At 41.5% G+C, this 20998-nt stretch overlaps 1 protein-coding gene across 5 annotated transcripts in view; it reads left to right on the forward strand.

Annotated features, from left to right (window-relative positions):
* Positions 1-20998, forward strand: part of CMSS1 (cms1 ribosomal small subunit homolog) — a 394573-nt gene that overhangs the window by 318031 nt on the left and 55544 nt on the right. Inside the window, exon 1 of one of the 5 annotated variants that reach the window (XM_027979310.2) lies at positions 9426-9468. The exons of the other annotated variants lie outside the window; for them this stretch is intronic. Coding sequence (XP_027835111.2) covers positions 9441-9468 — 28 coding nt within the window. The 5' untranslated portion in view covers positions 9426-9440. Of the gene's footprint in view, positions 1-9425; positions 9469-20998 lie in introns of those variants that run through there. 5 annotated transcript variants of the gene reach the window in all.

Below are 20998 nucleotides of genomic sequence, written 5' to 3' on the forward strand. Positions count from 1 at the left end.
AGACCCCATGGACTGCAGCACACCAGGCCTCCCTGTCCATCACTAACTCCCGGAGCCTAATTGAACTCATATCCATTGACTCAGTGATGCCATCCAACCATGTCATCCCCTTTCGTCCCCTTCTCCTCCTGCCTTCAATCTTTCCCAGCATCAGGGTCTTTTCAAATGAGTCAGCTCTTCGCATCAGGTGGCCAAAGGATTGGAGTTTCAGCTTCAACATCAGTCCTTCCAAGGAACACTCAGGACTTATCTCGTTTAGGATAGACTGGTTGGATCTCCCTGAAGTCCAAGATGCTCTCAAGAGTCTTCTCCAACACCACAGTTCAAAAGCATCAATTTTTCAGGGCTCAGCTTTCTTTATAGTCCAGCTCACATCCATACATGACTACTGGAAAAACCATAGCTTTGACTAGATGGACCTTTGTTGGCAAAGTAATGTATCTGCTTTTTAATATGCTGTCTAGGTTGGTCATTCCTTCCAAAGAAATCCCAGGGCTGATCTCCTTCAGAATGGACTGGTTGGATCTCCTTGCAGTCCAAGGGACTCTCAAAAGTCTTCTCCAACACCACAGTTCAAAAACATTAATTCTTCGGTGCTCAGCTTTCTTCACAGTCCAACTCTCACATCCATACATGACCACTGGAAAAACCATAGCCTTGACTAGATGGACCTTAGTCGGCAAAGTAATGTCTCTGCTTTTGAATATGCTATCTAGGTTGGTCATAACTTTTCTTCCAAGGAGTAAGCATCTTTTAATTTCATGGCTGCAGTCACCATCTACAGTGATTTTGGAGCCCCTCAAAATAAAGTCTGACACTGTTTCCACTGTTTCCCCATCTATTTCCCATGAAGTGATGGGACCGGATGCCATGATCTTCATTTTCTGAATGTTGAGCTTTAAGCCAACTTTTTCACTCTCCTCTTTCACTTTCATCAAGAGGCTTTTTAGTTCCTCTTCACTTTCTGCCATACGGGTGGTGTCATGTACATATCTGAGGTTAATGATATTTCTCCCGTCAATCTTGATTCCAGCTTGTGTTTCTTCCAGTTTAGCGTTTCTCATGATGTACTCTGCATAAAAGTTAAATAAGCAGGGTGACAGTATACAGCCTTGACATCCTCCTTTTCCTATTTGGAACCAGTCTGTTGTTCCATGTCCAGTTCTAACTGTTGCTTCCTGACCTGCATACAGATTTCTCAAGAGGTCAGTTTATTGTGATCCACACAGTCCAAGGCTTTGGCATAATCAATAAGGCAGAATTAGATGTTTTTCTGGAACTCTCTTGTTTTTTCGATGATCCAGTGGATGTTGTCAATTTGATTTCTGGTTCCTCTGCCTTTTCTAAATCCAGCTTGAACATCAGGAAGTTCACAATTCATGTATCATTGAAGGATGGCATGGAGAATTTTGAGCATTACTTTGCTAGTGTGGCCACCTGATCCGAAGAGCTGACTCATTGGAAAAGACCCTGATGCTGGGAAAGATTGAGTGCAGGAGGAGAAGGGGACGACAGAGGATGAGACGGTTGGATGGCATCACTGACTCAATGGACATGGTTTTGGGTGGACTCCGGGAGTTAGTGATGGACAGGGAAGCCTGGCGTGCTGAGGTTCATGTGGTCACAAATAGTCGGACACGACTGAGTGACTGAACTGAATTGAACTGAGGAACCAGAAATCAAATTGCCAACATCTGCTGGATCATTGAAAAAGGAAGAGAGTTCTAGAAAAACATCTATTTCTGCTTTATTGACTATGCCAAAGCCTTTGACTGTGTGGATCACAATAAACTATGGAAAATTCTGAAAGAGATGGGAATACCAGACCACCTGACCTGCCTCCTGAGAAATCTGCATGCAGGTCAGGATGCAACAGTTAGAACTTGGCATGGAACAACAGACTGGTTCCAAATAGGAAAAGGAGTACATCAAGGCTGTGTATTGTCACCCTGCTTATTTAACTTCTATGCAGAGTACATCATGAGAAACACTGGGCTGGAGGAAGCACAAGCTGGAATCAGGATTGCTGGGAGAAATACCAATAACCTCAGATATGCAGATGACACCACCGTTATGGCAGAAAGTGAAGAAGAACTAAAGAGCTCCTTGATGAAATTGAAAGAGGAAAGCGAAAAGTTGGCTAAAAGCTCAACATGCAGAAAACGAAGATCATGGCATCCGGTCCCATCACTTCATGCAAATAGATGGGGAAACAGTGGCTGACTTTATTTTGGGGGGCTCCAAAATCACTGCAGATGGTGACTGCAGCCATGAAATTAAAAGATGCTTACTCCTTGGAAGGAAAGTTATGACCAGCCTAGCATATTCAAAAGCAGAGACATTACTTTGCCAACAAAGGTCAGTCTCATTCAAGGCTATGGTTTTTCCAGTAGTCATGTATGGATATGAGAGTTGGGCTATAAAGAAAACTGAGCTCCAAAGAACTGATGCTTTTGAACTGTGGTGCTGGAGAAGACTCTTGAGAGTCCCCTGGACTCAAAGAGATCCAACCAGCCCATCCTAAACAAAATCAGTCTTGAGTGTTCCTTGGAAGGACTGATGCTGAAACTGAAACTCCAATACTTTGGTCACCTGATGTGAAGAACCAACTCATTGGAAAAGACCCTGATGCTGGGAAAGCTTGAGGGCAGGAGGAGAAGGAGATGACAGAGGATGAGATGGCTGGATGGCATCACTGACTCAATGGACATGAGTTTGAATTAACTCTGGGAGTTGGCAATGGGCAAGGAGGCCTGTTGTGCTGCGATTCATGGGGTCACAAAGAGTCAGACATGACTGAGCAACTGAACTGAACTTGCTATTGTGTGAGATGAATGCAATTGTGCAGTAGTTTGAACATTCTTTGGCATTGCCTTTCTTTGGGATTGGAATGAAAACTGACCTCTTCCAGTCCTGTGGCCGTTCTGAGTTTTCCAAATTTGCTGGCATATTGAGTGCAGCACTTTCACAGCATCATCTTTTAAGATATGAAATAGCTCAACTGGAATTCCATCACCTTCACTAGCTTTGTTCTTAGTGATGCTTCCTAAGGCCCACTTGACTTTGCATTCCAGGGTGTCTGGCTCTAGGTGAGTGATCATACCATCATGATCAATGCAAGAATATGCGAATTGAAAAATGCAAAGAAATCGAGGAAAACAATAGAATTGGAAGGATTAGAGATCTCTTGAAGAAAATTGGAGCTATCAAAGGAACATTTCATGCAGGATGGGCGTGATAAGACAGAAACAGTAAGAACCTTATAGAAGCAGAAGAGATTAAGAAGAAGTGGCAAGAATACACAGAACTATACAAAAACAAAGGTCTTAATGAACCGGAATACGACTTTTTAAAATTATACTTACTAGTAGCATTTTGTGGCAATGCTATGTTAAGCATTTTGTGTTACTTAACTTAATTCACAGCAACCCTGTGGGAGAAATAGTGTTTTTGATCCATATTACAGATGAAGAAACTAACATTTGGAAATATTATTAGTAAGTAACCTTTGTAATATACTGAGGTAATTAGTGAGAGATCTGAAATTTGAATTTAGATTAATCTGACTCCAGAGCCCCAGTTCTAAACACTTGGGCTACATGAGAACCAATTAAGTGTAATTATCCACTAAGATGTGTTGCAGGAGGAGTCATGATTTACCAAAACCTGACTACAAACCCTCCTATATTAACTGCTAGCTACATGTGGCTAACTAGTACAAGATACTTGGCTAATCCAAATTGACATGTGCTATAGTTATGAAATACACACTGAATTTCAGGTACTTGTTGCAAAAAAGAATAGAAAATATCTCATTAATTATTTTTATATTGGCTATGTTGAAGTTTAATACTTCAGATATATTGAGTTAAATAAAATACATTAAAATTATTTTTACCTTCACTATAGCCAAAAAGTGGAAACAACTCAAATGTCTAACAACAGATGAGTAGATAAACAAAATGCGGCATATGCCTATAGTAGAATATTATTCAGTCTTTAAAAAAGAATGGAAATCTGATGTATGCTATAATATTGATGAAACTTGACGACAAATCTAAGTGAAATAAGCCAAAGGAACAAATACTGTCTGATTCGGCTCTTGTATAAGGTACCTAGAATAGTGAAATTCATAGAAAGTAAAGTAAGGTTACCAAGGGCTAGGGGGTAGGGCTAGGAAGTTATTATTTCACAAGTATAGAGTTTCTTTTGGGATGAGAGGAAGATTCTGGAAGTGGATAGTAATGGTGGTTGCACAACAGTGTGAATGTATATACTTGATACCATTGAATTTTACATTCAAAAATGGTTAAGACAGTAAATTCTTATTTATATTTTACCATAGTTGTTTAAAATTGTTTTTATCTTCTTTTTTTTTTTTTAACTTTTGCATGAGACTACTAAAAAATTTAACATTACATAGGTGGCTTATATCTCTGTCAGACAGCACTGCCGTAGTATTATATTTATGAATAAAAAGAAGTAAATTCCTTATCAGTCTTTCCCTTTTCACATGGCATATTGAAGAGATTCTGGTATACTGCCAGGGGTCTGAATCAGACTTTTCACGTTTTTGTTTACTCACCTTTGACAAAGTTAAAGGGCAGCTTTTCACTTAAAGTTATACTAATAAGATATACTTTTGAGATATAAGCAACTTTATGAGACAAGTAACCATTTGTTGTTTTAATAATTTCTTATTTTCCATTTGCACAGTATCCACTAGGCCTCTTTCCAGAACTGATATAATTGTCTCAACTTGGTGGCTAAGCCAGTAAAGAAGCTGCCTGCAATGCAGGAGACCTGAGTTCAGTCCCTGAGTTGGGAAGATCCCCTGGAGTTGGGAATGGCAACCCACTCCAGTATTCTTGCCTGGAGAATCCAATGGATTAAGGAGCCTGACAGGCTAAGTCCATGGGGTCACCAAGAGTCAAACATGACTGAGCAACTAACACTTCGACTGTTCACTTTATGTATACCCTGAAATATAATTGTCATAAATTCCATCATGATTAAAGTTTCTTTGGGTCCATGGAATTAATATTAGTCTGACCATTAAATTTTGAAAACTGGGTCCCAAGACAGTCATTCTCTCCCCTTCCTGTAGCCCTCCTATCACAGTGTCGACTGCCAACGGGTATCTACAGGGGAGGAGGGAACGGAAAGCTGGGCAGACTCATAGTTCTGTGGCGGAACAGACAGCTGATAGAATTGTGAGGACATAACCAGAACAGATTCTCTAAAGGATTGTGTTTCCGTCTACTCACAGGTGACCAAACAACCAAGTAAGGAAGGGAAATAGCAGGAGAAAGTATCCCTTATCTTTTAGTGGTCATTTTTTTTCACTGATCCTGAGCTTCAATTTCCCCCTTTGTGAAGGTTCTGGGCTGAAAGATCTTGGTTCTAGTTAAGCACTAATATTCCATGAGGCTGTCAATTGACAACCTGAAAATGATCCCGGAAAGCACTAACGCTATGTATGCCTTTTGCTCAACTCTTACTAATAGTTATCACTGTGGATGTCTGCAGGGTATTGAGAGATGTATCAGTATCAGTTCTTAAAAATATAGTGAGATTTAAACTCATTTTAAACTGTTTGTCCTTTCTTGTCTCTTTATTTCTGTGACCTGTGAAAAGAAGTGCAGGGGTCTCAGCAGCAGAGCTGGATCACTGGGCATCCGAGACACTGTTCCCTGGGCATACCTCACTTCATGCTGACCCACATCCCAGACCCTTCCTTCCCACTGTCCTCTCCCGGCCCACATGGATTATGTTCCTCCCTGGTACTCCCAAGGCACCCAGAGCTTAACTGTACCTTTCCCTCAATCCCAGTTTAATTACAACTGCCAGCACACTTGTCTCTCCCCCTCTGCTCTGCATCTGGGAGTTCTTAGAGCAGAGAGCTGTAGCCCCAGCCCTGAGCACAAAGTCAGAGCTCAGTAAATATGTACTGTGTGGAGGCAGGATCACTGGCCATTTTAGTGGATAGAGGAAGAAGCAACCTTCAAGTAAAGCAGCTTTAGAATAGTGTCTCCATGAGCTGAAAGGTCATGAAAGAAGAAAGCTTACATATTAAACCTATCAATCAGTCATTTTTAAATTCCAGGCTTTTAAAATTTTTCCTAGTAAACATTTACCAGCAGAGAAATGGACAGATTTAAATTTCACATATTATCCTTTCTTTCATCTTCCCTAAGGGTTGAATTAATGACTTATATGTCAAAATAAAAGGTCTGTATAACATGTATAACTGATTCACTTTGCTCTACACTTGAAACTAACACAGCATTGTATAGCAGCTATACTCCAATTAAAAAAAAAAATTTAAGAGGTGGAAAAAAGTTCTGGATAATCCACAAAACAGAAAAGTACCTCCAGGTAAACAAGTCTGTTTAGGAAAATCTGGTATAGTGAAGGGCAGCTCTCTCTTTTGAAGGCCACCTATATACAGTGTTCTAGAATTATACATGTTTTAGGGTTTCACATTTTTCTAAAGTGAGAATGATGCTAACAGGTTAACTTTTTTTTAAAAGATGAGGAAAATATACTTTTGACTTTGGAATGTCATTGTTACAAACAATTTGTACTTTTTGGTTTCCAGGTGCTATTTCTTCATATACTTCAAAAATGTCAAAATATCAGGTGACAGCTGTCTCAGTTCTAAGGCATTCCTCAAGTGTCCTACTTAATGTTGCTCTGTAATGTTTCTCTCTGGGCATAGCTGTATCATCACTCAGTAGCCTTGTTGATGCATATCGCTGCATTGCTGTCTTCACTTTTACATCCCCATTACTTTTCCAAATGGGTACTAGTTCTCCCAAAACTAGAGGAAAAAGGAGAGAATTCCAGCAACCTCTCAAACTGAATCAATGTTTTCTCCTTGACTAGAAAGTTCCTTTGTGAACAGGAAAATACATGAGTTAGAAGAATTTCTCCCCTCTCAGCGCTTCTTCTCTTGACAATGTTGTTTTAGTCTAGTCTTGTTTTTCCTTTCTAATGACACATCTTACAAAGACATGTTATATCAGCACAAAGTTGATTCCTTTTTCAGCTCAAATCTTGGCTTAGTAACTTTTGTCTTTAATAGCCAGTTATACAAGTATAAGCACACCGGTTTTAGCTCACTTCCACAGATATTTACTGAGTGCCCGCAACATACCATGCAAAACTCCGAATGTAGTAGGAGAGACACTCATCACAATTATAATTTTGATGGGCTGTGCATTGTAATATAGGGCTTAACATAATGCTGTCTGAGTCTACTTGAACTGCAGGTCTGGGAAGCTGCACAGGGTGGAGGTGGGGTGGAAATATTTGAACTGAACGCCCTGGGGGAGGAGGAGTGGGTTTCTGCCAGGGCCAGGGTTAAGAAGGAGAGCATTCTCAACAGAGGACACAGTGTGAGCCCAGGCAGGCTGGCAGGAAAGCACAGGATGGGCCCAGCAGAGTCGAGCTGCTCCTATGCCCGGAGAACAGGGATGTGGTGTCCAGCCTTGTCTTAGGTAAAGTAGAATCTTTATTTGGGTCCAAAATGTTAAGAGCCTTGATGCGTTGATGCCAGATGTTATAACCGCACAGACAGTGGGGAGCCACCAGAGGCATTTTAGCAGAAAATTATGGTCAGAGAGGTATAGTGGGAAACCTTCAGGATTTGGATCCGGAAGGGCTCTGTGTGGGACTCTGGGGTGTTTCTCCTGAAAAGAAGCTCAGTGCTCATCTAATTTTAGCCTCATGTTTTATTCATGAAAATTGTGTAACTCAGGTTTAAATTTCACACCACTGGTTGCCCTCTACTTGACATGAAGCCTTAGAGAAGCCACTACGTCACAGATTCCCTAGAGTCATCCCGGGTTTAAACAAGGTTGTCCCTGTGACCTGAGGGGACCACTAATGTCACCTCTGTGCACTTGACTGTTGAAAGTGCATTCCTTTAACCTCTGTGGGGTGGAGAATGGGGAATGGGGGAGGCGGCCCCAGCATGGGGACTGGGCAGCATACGTTACAAGTGGAGTTATTTCAGCCCTGCCCGGAGAATCTGGGTAGGCGGCTGCAGTGTGGTGCCAAGTGAGCTGCCTGAGGTGGGACCAGATCCCAAGCAGCAGCTAGGGAATGGGGAGGAGGAGACAGGGAAAGACAGGAACTGTGCAAGAAAGCTGAACCCCATCCAAATAACTAGGTGCTGAGCATCTGTAGTCCGAGCAGAAAAACTGAGTATGCTGAGGAAACCAAGGAGAAAATTCTATCCTAAAGGCTGGACAAATCAGGAAGTAATTGGAAAAAGTCTGCTCTACACCCAGTGGATGAGGAGCTGGGGCCACTGCAGGCACTCCAGGGAGTGTCCCCCGGCAGGAAGGCAATTCTAGGTTCCTTTTCTAGTATGGCCAGACCAGTCATGGTTCTTATGCACCAAAGAACCAGACAGAACACACTTCTGATATTATTTTTTAGTCAGAGGTGGGCAGAGGTGAAGAGGAAGGCCTGCTACCCAGCGTCCTTCTGAGTTTCCAGGCAACTCCATTGTTCAGCATCCCAGGCCAGGGCCACACGGCAGGGTGACAAGGACATTCCACTCGGACCAGCTTCTTAGGAGCTTCCCAGGAATACGTCATCCTGTCACCATTCTTACTGTTCCGGTGCCTGGCTATAAGGTTCTTTTGTCACGTTTCCTGAGGAACAGTGTGCTACATGCGTAACAGCAGCTCTACTTTCAACCACAAGCATCTCTGAATGAGAAAGGGCTAATCCCCCTCTTACTCAAACTGTATTGTATGCCAAACCTGGTCTTATAAAGCCATCATTTTGAAACTTTCTAATTGTAGCCATAAGTTAGGTCACCATTCCTTTAGCCTCTTAAGTTCAGTCAGGGTGGTCCTGGTTAAAATGAATACATGAAAAACCCCAAGCAAAGCCAAGATTTTCAGCAGTGTAACAGTATTTATGGTAGTAAAAACATAAAAAGATGACTCTCTTCTATTGTTTTTTCCAGTTTACTATTTGCAGTTGTATTCACTTCATTTGTCCATTCAACAATTATTTATTGCCTTTCTGCTGTGTCCAGAGACTATCTTAAACCCTGGAAATATGGCAAACACACACACACACACACAAAACAGACGTTATTGGCTCCTGCCATCTTGGAATTTAAAGTCATGGATGGATCAAATAAATAAATCACGTAACGACAACTTGCAATAGTGCTGTGGTAGAAAATAAGAGAAAATTGAGGCAGAGGATGGAGAGGGAGGAGAGGGCCCACTTTGGATGTCAGAGGAGACCTCTGAAGAGGTGACATTGAAGCTGGACCTGAGTACTGGGAAGGAGCTAGACCAGGAGGAGCAGTCCAAGTGTGAGAACAATGAGCGCAAATGCTCTGAGGTGAGAAGGGGGTTGGCATGTTCCAGGAGCCTCGGGAGGTCAGTGTGACTGGGGTGCAGTGAGCCATGGAGGAGAACAAGGGAGGCAGAAGGGGTAAGTGGAGGCCAGTCACGGCAGGGCCTGTGCTTTGTGGTATGGAATAGGGATGTAATTCTATGTGTGAAAGCAAACTTCTGTGGAGTTTTAAACTGGAAGATTGTGTAGTCCTGTTTATATTTTCAAAAGGTCTTTCTGGCTTTCATGTAGAGAATAGAAGGGGTCAAACTGGTTAGTGGGGGACCAGGCAAGGTACTGCTGGGTCATGCTCTGGGGTTTTCCTGAGGATAGTGACCTGAGATCTCATGGACTCTAGACAATATGATTAATTTTTCTCCACTCTGCTTTTCCTCCAAACACCAAGCCATTTCTCTCTTTGCCTCATGGTTCATAGAGGAAAAGAGGCCAGAAGCACTGTTTTTTAGGTGAGTCAGTCAGATGAGCTATTCAGGTAGAGTTCTTGCCCTAGCACTTTTTTATAGGAATCCTCCATGTCATTTTCACTTTGCAGGTCAGTTAAATTCATGCCAACTTTCCACTGTTCTTCAGCTTTGTTCCCAGTATGCAGAAAGTATTCAGTAAATGTTTTGTTTGTTAGATTGATTTGACTTGGATTCCCAGTAGTGTGAGTAGAGGGAGAATTAGAAAGGCCGATGAGGTCCTCTTAACTTCCTCTCTGGAGACGGTGTATCAGTGGGGTTACCAGGTCTCTTAAAGAGTTAGTATTGTCAGTCTGTGGTGAATACAATTCAGGGTGAAAAAAAAATGACTCCTCTAGAATAAAAGGTGCTGTGTATGTGCGATAAGTTTTTTAAGAGCATCTGGTTAGAATTTAATGTGACTGAAAAGCATTGCTGTTTTTTTCATGTTTCAGTTACCCGAATATGGCTAAAAGTGTGCTTTGGAGATTTTCCAAAATAAAAACTCTTGAGGTGAGAGAAATTTCAGCCCCAACAATAACTTGAAAATTGGAAGTTGGAATAGCAACTGTTTTTTCAACTGTCTTAACTCTGTCACCAACACTATGATGATTTGATTACATGTGACAAGTCTGGTTTCTGGCCATTAAACTGCACACTTCAGCTATAGGCATCAGTCTTTCCCTTCTTTTCTTTCACTGTGTGTTGATTTAGGGGCAGAAATGAGAATGATGGGAGAAAGAAAGAGGTTGGGGAACTCTGGCCTTCCCATCGGCCCCCAGGTCACACAGCTGGTGACCTTGACCCTCTCAGCAGCTTCATGATTCAGGGCCAGCGGCAAGCCAGTCATGGGGTAGATGTCTTCTTTCCGTCCACCATTGTTATTTAGGTGCCACTAGCTTATTTGAATATCACGGACATCCCGTGAGGGGAGAAACATCCCCAGATGGCAGAATGCCCCGTGGGAGCCATGTGAGAAGGGAGGGGACAGCACTCATCAGCAAGGTCACAGACATAAAGCTCTTGGTGCACTGCCTGGCCCAGAGCAGTCCCGTAGCATAGGGTGACAGCACCTGCTGACGCCATTATTTTTATTATTGATGAGTCTCATGTGGTCAGGTTCCAGCTTTTTTATCCTGTTTCTACTGTTTTTTCTGCACCCTCATCAACCTCTCGGGCAACTGTGTGACACCTCCGTTAAGGAAGGGCTGTTGTCCTAATTTACTCCCTGTATTTGAGAGTCATTCCTGTTCATGGTACTCTCATTAATCCAACATTTCCATCTGGCAAGTGACATTCCTTCTTACTGCCACTCTGAATGTCTTTATTGTGGGAGATATACGTCTTCAGAAGTCCAAAGATACATACATCCACCATTCCATTCCCACCTGGCTTCCTCCTCTTTGCCTTACAAAGGGTGGTTTTGTTAGCATCTCAGCTCCGAGCTTCTTGTGACAGGACACAACTGTTTCTTCAGGCATCTTATCCACTGGCTAAAGAGTTCCTTGATCTCAGGTGCCTCATTTTGCTGGAAAGGGAGAGCATGACACATCTGATCTCTCGCTTTAGAAAGAAAGGTAAATCGGTAAATCGTTTCAGTTAGGGGCCTGGGAGACACATCTATTTGTAAAAGAAAGGAGCTGCTATTTCTCTGGCTGTCTGCTTTCTTCCCTCTGCCCCCAAGCCCATACTTGGAAGTTGTGGCTGGGCATCTTGCTCAACGAAATAAATACTGGGTCAAGTAATTAGCAGGCAGAATTACATTTGGGGTGTAACCTGACTCTAACTGCTGACCTCAGAGAATTAATTTCACATGACATAGCACCTTAGTGCTGGCTTAGAAGTTTCCACTCATCTTTGCCTTTCATCCAGATTGCTTTTTCTATTTTTGGGCTTGTTGTGTCAATGCGTCAGGTGGCTCCAGACTCTTCTTGTGGATGCAAGGGGTATTCCTGACCTGGATTTATTTTTCTGCATACATAAATTATAGAAAGGAAAAACTCTGTGCTTGTTCCTTGTCGTAAAAGTAAGGGAAACTGGATGGTTGAGTGAAGAGAGTATAAAATAGCCAATATAAATAAAACCTGGCCTTGGGACCTGAAGGCACAAGATGTACAATATAGAGACTGGCCGTCCAACATAGTCATCATTAGAAACGTAAGAGATAAAAAGGTCATGTTAATATTTGCCACCAAGTGCTAATCATGAAGTTAAAATAATTTACAAAATAAGATGAACTATCACTACGAAGACCTTCTTATTCCTGTAGCCTGGTAGGTAGGTGGGGGTTTTTTTTTCTGTCTCTTCCCCTTAGCAGGTATGGAAATAGTCACCCTGCCTGTCTCCCTTGGTCCTAAAGCTGTTTCAACAACTAATGAGTTCACTAGGGTCTCACCTGCTTTGGTTTCTGTAAATAGAATTTGCTACAGGAGTTCAGAGAGGTGGTCTACTTTTCATGTTCTTTAAACCATGACATGGTAGTTTCTCTTGTGTGAAAATCAGAAATACCTTTTAAAGCCTAGTTGTGTGCATGCTTAGTCAGTCAATCGTGCCTTACTCTTTGTGAACTCATGGACTGTAGCTCACCAGGCTCCTCTGTCCATGGAATTCTCCAGGCAGGAATATGGAGTGGCTAGCCATTCCCTTCTCCAGGGAATCTTCCTGACCCAGGGATCCATTCCAGGTCTCCCACATTGCAGGCAGATTCTTTACCATCTAAGCCACCAGGTAAGCCCCTTAAGGCCTAAGTTCAAAGCTGTTTAATTATAAAGGAAGTTGCTATGCATTTTGGCTTATGTTGTAATTAAGAACCCAAAGCCATATTTCTGAGGAATTGATTGTTTTGCTACTGCTATTAGTTTTTAGCAAGTGGCCACTCTGAATAATGTTATGGTTTCCTTTTTTTCACACTGACAGCTAGAAACTTAGAGTCCAATTTGTGCCCCATCAGTAACAAATATATATGTCATTATAACATCTTTAGTGTAACTCTTGATTTCAGTTCTAATACTTATATTTCTTTCACATTCACTCCCACTTTTATACTTTTTTTTTTGTAGCCTTGTAAGCTGCCTTGAGGAGAAGGAAATGGCAACCCACTTCAGTACTCTTGTTTGGAAAATTCCATGGATGAAGGAGCCTGGTGGGCTGCAGTCCATGGGATCACAAAGAGTCGGACACAACTGAGCGACTTCACTCACTCAAGCTGCCTTGAATCCTTTCTAGAATAAGATGGCCCATAATTAACTCAAATAGCTAGATATTTTTAAAACTGAAAGAAGGAAGTTAGGAAGGAAGAGAACTAAGGAAAAAAAGGAAGGAAGGCAGGCAAACCATGCAAGTATCAACAGTTTAACCTCCTTAAGCCTCAGTTTCCTCATCTGCTGCTGCTGCTGCTGCTGCTAAGTCACTTCAGTCGTGTCCGGCTCTGTGCGACCCCAGAGACGGCAGCCCACCAGGCTCCCCCATCCCTGGGATTCTCCAGGCAAGAACACTGGAGTGGGTTGCCATTTCCTTCTCCAATGCATGAAAGTGGATAGGGAAAGTTAAGTTGCTCAGAAGTGTCCAACTCCTAGCGACCCCATGGACTGCAGCCTACCAGGCTCCTCCTCATCTGCCCTCCAGCATTTTCTTGGGCCTCAAAATTATTTTTAGATAACAAATGTAAACACACTTGATAGGTTACAGAGCTCTGTGACACTTTGTTGTGATTATTTTAAATCCATTATCAATTAAGGCGATTCTCCAATGCCAGTGCCAAGCCCTTTACTCAGTCTTCATCTCCACCCAGAAGATGGTGCTTCTCAGGAAGTGTCTACTCTGAGATCAGAGCCTTCTTGGGATTCCTTAGAGCAGAGAACCATAATCCTTGGAGCACCACAGAGGCAATGTCCTCTCTTCAAGCACGTCTCTGAAACCTCAAACTTGACAGAGTTCCATAGCTCAGATGGGCCAGGGGCCAGGACCATCTAGATCACCAAGCCTGGAAAATAGCTAATCAACAAATCCACTTACCTTAGGATCTCAGACTCTGCACAGAATTCCCCAATACCATCCCCTCCACTCCACACATGTTCCCATTTAGATCTGCGGATTCCAAAGATATACCATCTCCCACTTAAAGACTTATAGAGCAATCATTTTGTTGCTGACCCAGTCCCCAAATTAGAACCTCTTGGTGGGGGAATATTTGTAGAATGGTGAGAAGGGCATGGAGACAGCCTTTGGTGATTACTGCTTAACCATCATTACTAATGATATTAAAAATAGCTCTCAAGGGAATTGAGGCAGGGGGGGAAAAAGACTGAGAACCACAGTTCAAATGATCCATCCTTGTCAGAGGCCTGTTATCTCTGTAAAGCAGATTCTGGACAAGTAAAGGCTTCCATTAGGTCCCATCAGTGTCATAATCAAGGCCAGACTTCTCAGCATGGAGAATAGGAAGCAACACACGGCTGAGGATCAGAGTGAAAGCTGAAGCTGGGCTATCTGTGTGGGAACCTTAAAGGGCAAGAACCCTGCGTAGGGTCCTGCACCTTGCCAAACCCCGGTTCTGAAAACTGGAGATGGCTGTGATTAAATTAAACTGTCCGCATAAAGTGCTTAGCACTGGTGTGCTAGAGGGTGGGTGAGGGAAGGGGGTGGTCTTTATGGTCCGGGCCCAGCCCTCCTTTACAGCTTCATGTCCCCTGAGTGCACCTCACCCAGAAGGACATACCCCAACCCTCACATCTGTGACTTTGCACATGTCGTCCTGGAAGGCCATTCTTTTCCTGGTCTTTGCACTGAGCATTTCCTACTCTTTCTTCAGCATCCCAATGAGATTCACTTCTTTCTGAAGGTCTTCCATAGTAACACGTCCTCAACCCAGCAGAATGCAGGGCTCTGACCTCCCTGCCCTCCTACTGCTGCATACTCTGCACTTGCATTTTAATTATGTTTGTCATGAGACTCACTGTTGACTATTATTTCACTAAGAAATCAAAAGGAACTCTAATTTATCTTAAAAAGAAAATGATTTCATATGGTAGACAGGTTGTTAATGTTTTATATTTTACATCTTTGAACACAATTATAAATTCTGTGTTGTGAAAGAGAAGTCAGGATAGCTAAATGCATATTTTTTATTGAGGTATATAATTTACATGTATTAAGATTCTCAAATCTTTAGTCAATTTTGACCCAGAGCATTTCAGTCACACCTGAAGTTCCCTGAGCTCCTTTCCCAGTCAATACCTGCCCCACCCTCACCCTCCCTACCAAAGCCACCCCGATCTGATTTCTGCCATCCCATATTAATGTCGCCTACTCTAGAAGTTCGTATAAATGAACTCAAGCAGGCTGTGTTTCACTGTATCTTGTTTCTTTCACTCAGCTTTCACTACATGCTTTCGAGATTCACCTCCCTCGTTGTATTTATCAACAGTCCATTCCTTTTATTGCTCATTAGTGTTCCATCATACGAGTATACCAGAGTTTATTTATCTCTTCTCCTATTGTTGAACATCTATCATGTTTTGTCATCTTATTTTTTAAATTGTTGTACAGTAACATTATCCTTTTTTTCTTCTGACATACAGGTCTGTGAATTTTAACATGCTTACAGACATGTATGACCAGCACCACAATCAGTATGCAAACAGTCCTGTCACCTTAGAAAACTCCCTGGTGCTCGCTTTATAGTCCTACCCTCCTCCCACCCCAAGTCCCTAAGCACACTGCATTTTAATTGCTTATACACATCTGTTGTTCTCACTGTACTATCAACTTTACAGAGTAAGGATCCTTCTTTATTCCTCTTGCCTCATCTATGCTTAGCACAGTACCTGGTACATACTGCTACTGCTAAGTCACTTCAGTCGTGTCCGGCTCTGTGCGACCCCATAGATGGCAGCCCCAGGCTCCCCCATCCCTGGGATTTTCCAGGCAAGAACACTGGAGTGGGTTGCCATTTCCTTCTCCAACTCATGAAAGTGAAAAGTGAAAGTGAAGTCGCTCAGTCTTGTCTGACTCTTCTCGACCCCATGGACTGCAGCCTACCAGGCTCCTCCGCCCATGGGATTTTCCAGGCAAGAGTACTGGAGTGGGGTGCCATTGCCTTCTCCAACCTGGTACATAAGCAGGTGCCTATTAATTACTTGAAGGATGAATGAATTAATGTCCATGTAGCCACATATGAGAGCTTCATAGCTCAGTTGGTAAAGAATCTGCCTGTAATGTAGGAGACCCCAGTTCAATTCCTGGGTCAGGAAAACCTGCTAGAGAAGGGATAGGCTACCCACTCCAGTATTCTTGGGCTTCCCTTGTGGCTCAGATGGTAAAGAATCCACCTGCAATGCGGGAGACCTGAGTTCGATCTCTAGGTTGGGAAGATCCCCTGGAGAAGAATTCTGGCCTGGAGAATTCCACGGCGTATACAGTCCATGGGGTCACAAGAGTTGAACATGACTAAACAGCTTTCACAGCCACGTAATGAATCCTCTCATAATTCTTAAGAGGCAAGAGTAAGTAGAAAGCTAAAAAAATCAGTATTAACTCTATTCTTTTTAAGAAAGTCTTTAGGTCTTTTTTTCACAGAATAATAATTTTATAATTTTACAAAATTCTAAAGAGTGCTGCCTGGTAATTGGCCACTTGAAAAAATATGTTGGATCACACAAATGAGTAATCACCCCTAAAAGGAGTTCAACAAATGTTTGATTATACTGAAAATATTACTACCAGTTAAGTTTAAACATGGAAATTAAAAGGAAACAGTTAAACATGCTTCTTTGTCTATTACCTATTCTGAGGGTATTTCAGAAGTCTAAAATTCTTCCCAGAGTCTTTAATATATTTTCCAGGTATTCTTAGGTCTATAAGTATTCTCTACACTCTATTTGGAGAAGCTCAGTATTCACCCTATTACTTGTGACTCAAGTTTTGGTTTCCTTATTTTCCACTAAATCAGTGTCACCTTTATCTAAAATTTATTTTACTAAAGTCATTATTATTGCAAGTGATACTTGGTTCCTCCAGCCAGTTGTCTTCCCTGGAGTATATTCGGTTCTTTCCAGCTTAAGCTTTACTTTTCTTTTTTTCCCTCCAGTGTTTATTGGTGTTTCCTTTTTCATTAATCACAATGCTGAAATGACTCTGTATATATCCTTCCAATACTCTTAATTTTACCCACCACGACATTATCTCTTACAAACTGAGCCCTTTGCCAGCTCCATGTCACATTTCTTTAAGCAAATAAATTTTTTCCGTATGCTTACCATATACCCCTGAGCCCTGTTGCCTATTCCTTTTAAGGCAGAAATGGGGAAACAGCTGTTTCTCAATTCCTATAAAGTGTGTCCTGTTTTATAGATCATGCTGGACAGCTCTGTTTTGATGTCTGCAATATTACTTGGTCCTTGAAATTGCGAATTTCCTGGACCTGAGTTTCCCTTTCACATTTGGGAGAGAAAGATTAACTCTAGTAGGCATTCCAGTGTGTTATACAGGCCATGAGGTCTTCTCTGTAGTTTGTTTTGGTAGCTACTGAAGGGTTCATATGGAAGAAGTGCCTTCTTCCCAACAGCACAACAAAGTTTCAACTGTTAAGATTGATATTATATGCTCATCTCATTCAGTGTTTTCAGCAGATGGTGATTTACTATAGCAGCCAGATTCTATGCTACATTCAGAGCATGCAAGGATGGAAGGGCACTGGGCTCTTGGGTAGCCCTCTGTCCAGAAGGGAGGACAGATACTGTGTGATGAGTAGTCTAAGTAAGGGATACCTGAGCTGTAACAACTACTTAGAGGAAGAGTTGAAACACTCTGGGCCATTTTCTGACTGCCTGTTGCCGTGTACAAAGTTTTGTTTGTACATGGAAGTTTTGTTTGTAACAAAGTCATGCCCATTCATTTACATGTTTTCAGTGAATGTTTTCATGATTCAATGTGTAGTTGTGACAGAGACTGTAGAGTCCACAAGCCTAAAATATTAACTATCTGATCCTCTAATAAAAACTTTTCCAACTCCTGGCTTAGAGGAAGGAACACCAAGAAAGTGTATGGTCACCAAAGAATAGGGTAAGTGAGGACACCTCGGAGAATGCCAGCACTTTACAGCATAGATGAAAGAAGAGAGTGCAAGTAGTGGGTTGAGAACCAAACCATAGTGTGCCAGAACATAAAGGAGAAAAGTGTATCAAAAAGTTGAGGGTCAACATCAGTGCCAAATTCCCCAAGGCAGTCAGGTAAGATAAGATGATGGTTATAATGACCATTTCCTGAGAATTTGCTTGTGTGGTAGGCTGTACACCAAGAAATTTACATTTATTATGTCAGGACTGTGCATCAAGCAATTTACATTTATTGTGTCTGGACTCCATGTAATACCCCTGTAAGGTTGGCTCTATTAATATCCCCATTTTATGGATGAAGAAATTAAGGCACAGAATAAGCAAGTAACTTTGCTAAAGTCACACAGCTTTAAAATGCAGAGGTATTGTTTTAATCTGGGCAGCCTGATTCTAGAGAGCCTGTATTTTTAATCCCTGTCCCATGTTAATTTGACAGTGAAGGGATCATTGATGTTCTTAGCAAGAGTAATGTCAGTGGCATGATGGAAGCAGAAAGTGTATTAGTCGCTCAGTCATGTCTGACTCTTCGCAACCCCATATACTATAACCCCTCAGTCTCCTCTGTCCGTGGAATTCTCCAGGCAAAACTACTGGAGTTCTTTGCCCTTCTCCGGAGGATCTTCCCAACCCGGGGCTTGAACCTGGGTCTTCCATGTTGCAGGCGGATTCTTTACCATCTGAGCTGTTAGGGAAGCCCGATGGAAGTAGAAGATCGCTTCAAATAACTACTTGACAGTAATGTTTGCCATGAGCTACGCATTGTCCTAAGAGTTTTACACTAACTCATTTAACCTCCTAACAACCTCATTTTTCACATAAGGAAATCACGCACAGAAAGGTGAATTAACTTACCCAAAGCCAAACAGCTATTGAGTGACAGAGGTGTGATGTGAGATTCTGGAGAGAAGCAGCTCAACTTCTATCCCTGCATTCTTACTGACCTCCATCGTCCATGGTGCTTTCTACCTCTACCAGAGATTTTGGTCTGAATCTGGTGCTCCCTGTTTTGTTACTCCCTGCACCCCAATGTTTTAGCCACTTAGAAAACTTTTTTAAAAGTTCAATATGTCTTTTAAAATAACATGATGGTGTGGTACCTATAGAAGACTCACATGCAGATCAACAGAACCAGACCCAGGAATGTGTATGATTCGTATTTTGATTAAATGAAAGTGCTAAAATAAGATAATGAGAGAAAAAAGAATCCTTCAGTAAGAGGTTAGGACAACTGATTAAATATGTGAAAAGATAATAAAGTTAGAGCTTTACTTTATACTATACAACAAAATCTACTATATAGGATTTAAATTAAATGTTTAAAAAAGGATCATTTTTTTTTAACTAAATAAAAGTGTCTAGGGTGAGCTTTGCAAAGCATAATTGCAATGAAGAAAGGTGACATGTTTGATCTGATTACAATTTATAGCTTCTCTAGGTCAAAAATAATTTTAAAAATTAAGAGATAAAACAACCTTAACATTGAAAGATTTGTATAAATCTGTATTTGTATTTTGTATTTCAGATTTGTATTTTGTATTTCAAATACTAAGATTTATACAAAGGAAACATTAAAACCCTTCTTGACAAATGAACAGAGGTGAAGACCATTCTATTCCTATACACATAGCTAATAAAAAGAACAAAATACTCTCGGTCATATCAAATGAATAAAATTAAAATACAGTATCATTTTTACCTCTTAGCAATGTCTAAAAGTTGAGTATTTGCTATAGTGTGATGCAAAAGGTGTTTTTATACATGTTGATGTCTTTAAAATTGACCCCAAACCATCTGAAAAACAGTTCAGAAGTTGTTAAAACCCTTAAGGAACATGCATACTTTCTCACAATGTGATTTCTCTTCTAGAATTCTGCTCTAATCAGAAACGCATAAAAGTTGTAAAATTGTCTATTACAATAAATTTACAAAAGCAGCTTTTAGAAATAATCTAATGATAGATGAACAAATTAAATATACTGTAAGTAAGCAATAGTTTGTCATATAGCCATTAAAAATATTTTTCAGTACTACTGACATGGGAAAATGCTAATGATATAATATTAAAAGATAAAGTATTTGTATACAACATGTAGTTCCAGATATATATGTGTATGTATTTGTTTGTCTTAAACCGCTTCAGTCCTGTCCGATTCTTTGCAACCCCATGGACTATGGCCCGCCAGCCAGCAGAAATACTGGAGTGGGTAGCCATTCCCTTCTCCAGGGGATCTTCCCAATCCAGGAATCAAACCCAGGTCTCCAGCATTACAGGCAGATTCTTTACCATCTGGGTCTCCAGGGAAGCCCCATATATATGCATACATATACTCATATATTGGAGAAGGGAAAGGCAACCCACTCCAGTAGTCTTGCCTGGAAAATCCCATGGACAGAGGATCCTGGAGGGTGGGCTATAGTCCTTGGGGTCACAAAGAGTTGGACGTGACTAACACATACTCATATGTATATGTATGTATACACACACACACACACGTATAACATATATATACATGGGCTTCCTAGGTGGCACTAGTGGTGAAGAACCACCTAGCAATGCAGGAGACGTAAGAAACGCAGGTGCAGTCCCTGGGTCGGGAAGATCCCCTGGAGAAGGGCATGGCAACCCACTCCCAGAATTCTTGCCTGGAGAATCCCCATGAACTGAGGAACCTGTCAGGCTACAGTTCATGAGGTCACAGAGAGTCAGACCCGACTGAAGTGACTTAGCACCCATGCACACATACTCATATACACAGAGGCAGGACAAAAAGTAGAAGTTGTTGTATCACAATTATACAAATGTATCTCTTATTATAGTGGGACTATCTTTTTATGGTAGTACCAGATTTTTACTTTTCTGTATTTTCTGAGCTCTTTATGATTAGTATGTATGACTTTATATCAAGGAAAAAGGTAAAAAAAAATTTTTTAATGATGACCCCATCAAAATGATAGCAAAGGATTGGCAAATCAAGTCTTATTTTAATCTCTCATTTATTTACCACATTTGACTGTTACATCTGAGATTTATCCCACACTATCATGGAAGACCTC

The sequence above is a fragment of the Ovis aries genome, chromosome 1 (assembly GCF_016772045.2).
Source record: "Ovis aries strain OAR_USU_Benz2616 breed Rambouillet chromosome 1, ARS-UI_Ramb_v3.0, whole genome shotgun sequence".
Taxonomy (NCBI): domain Eukaryota; kingdom Metazoa; phylum Chordata; class Mammalia; order Artiodactyla; family Bovidae; genus Ovis; species Ovis aries.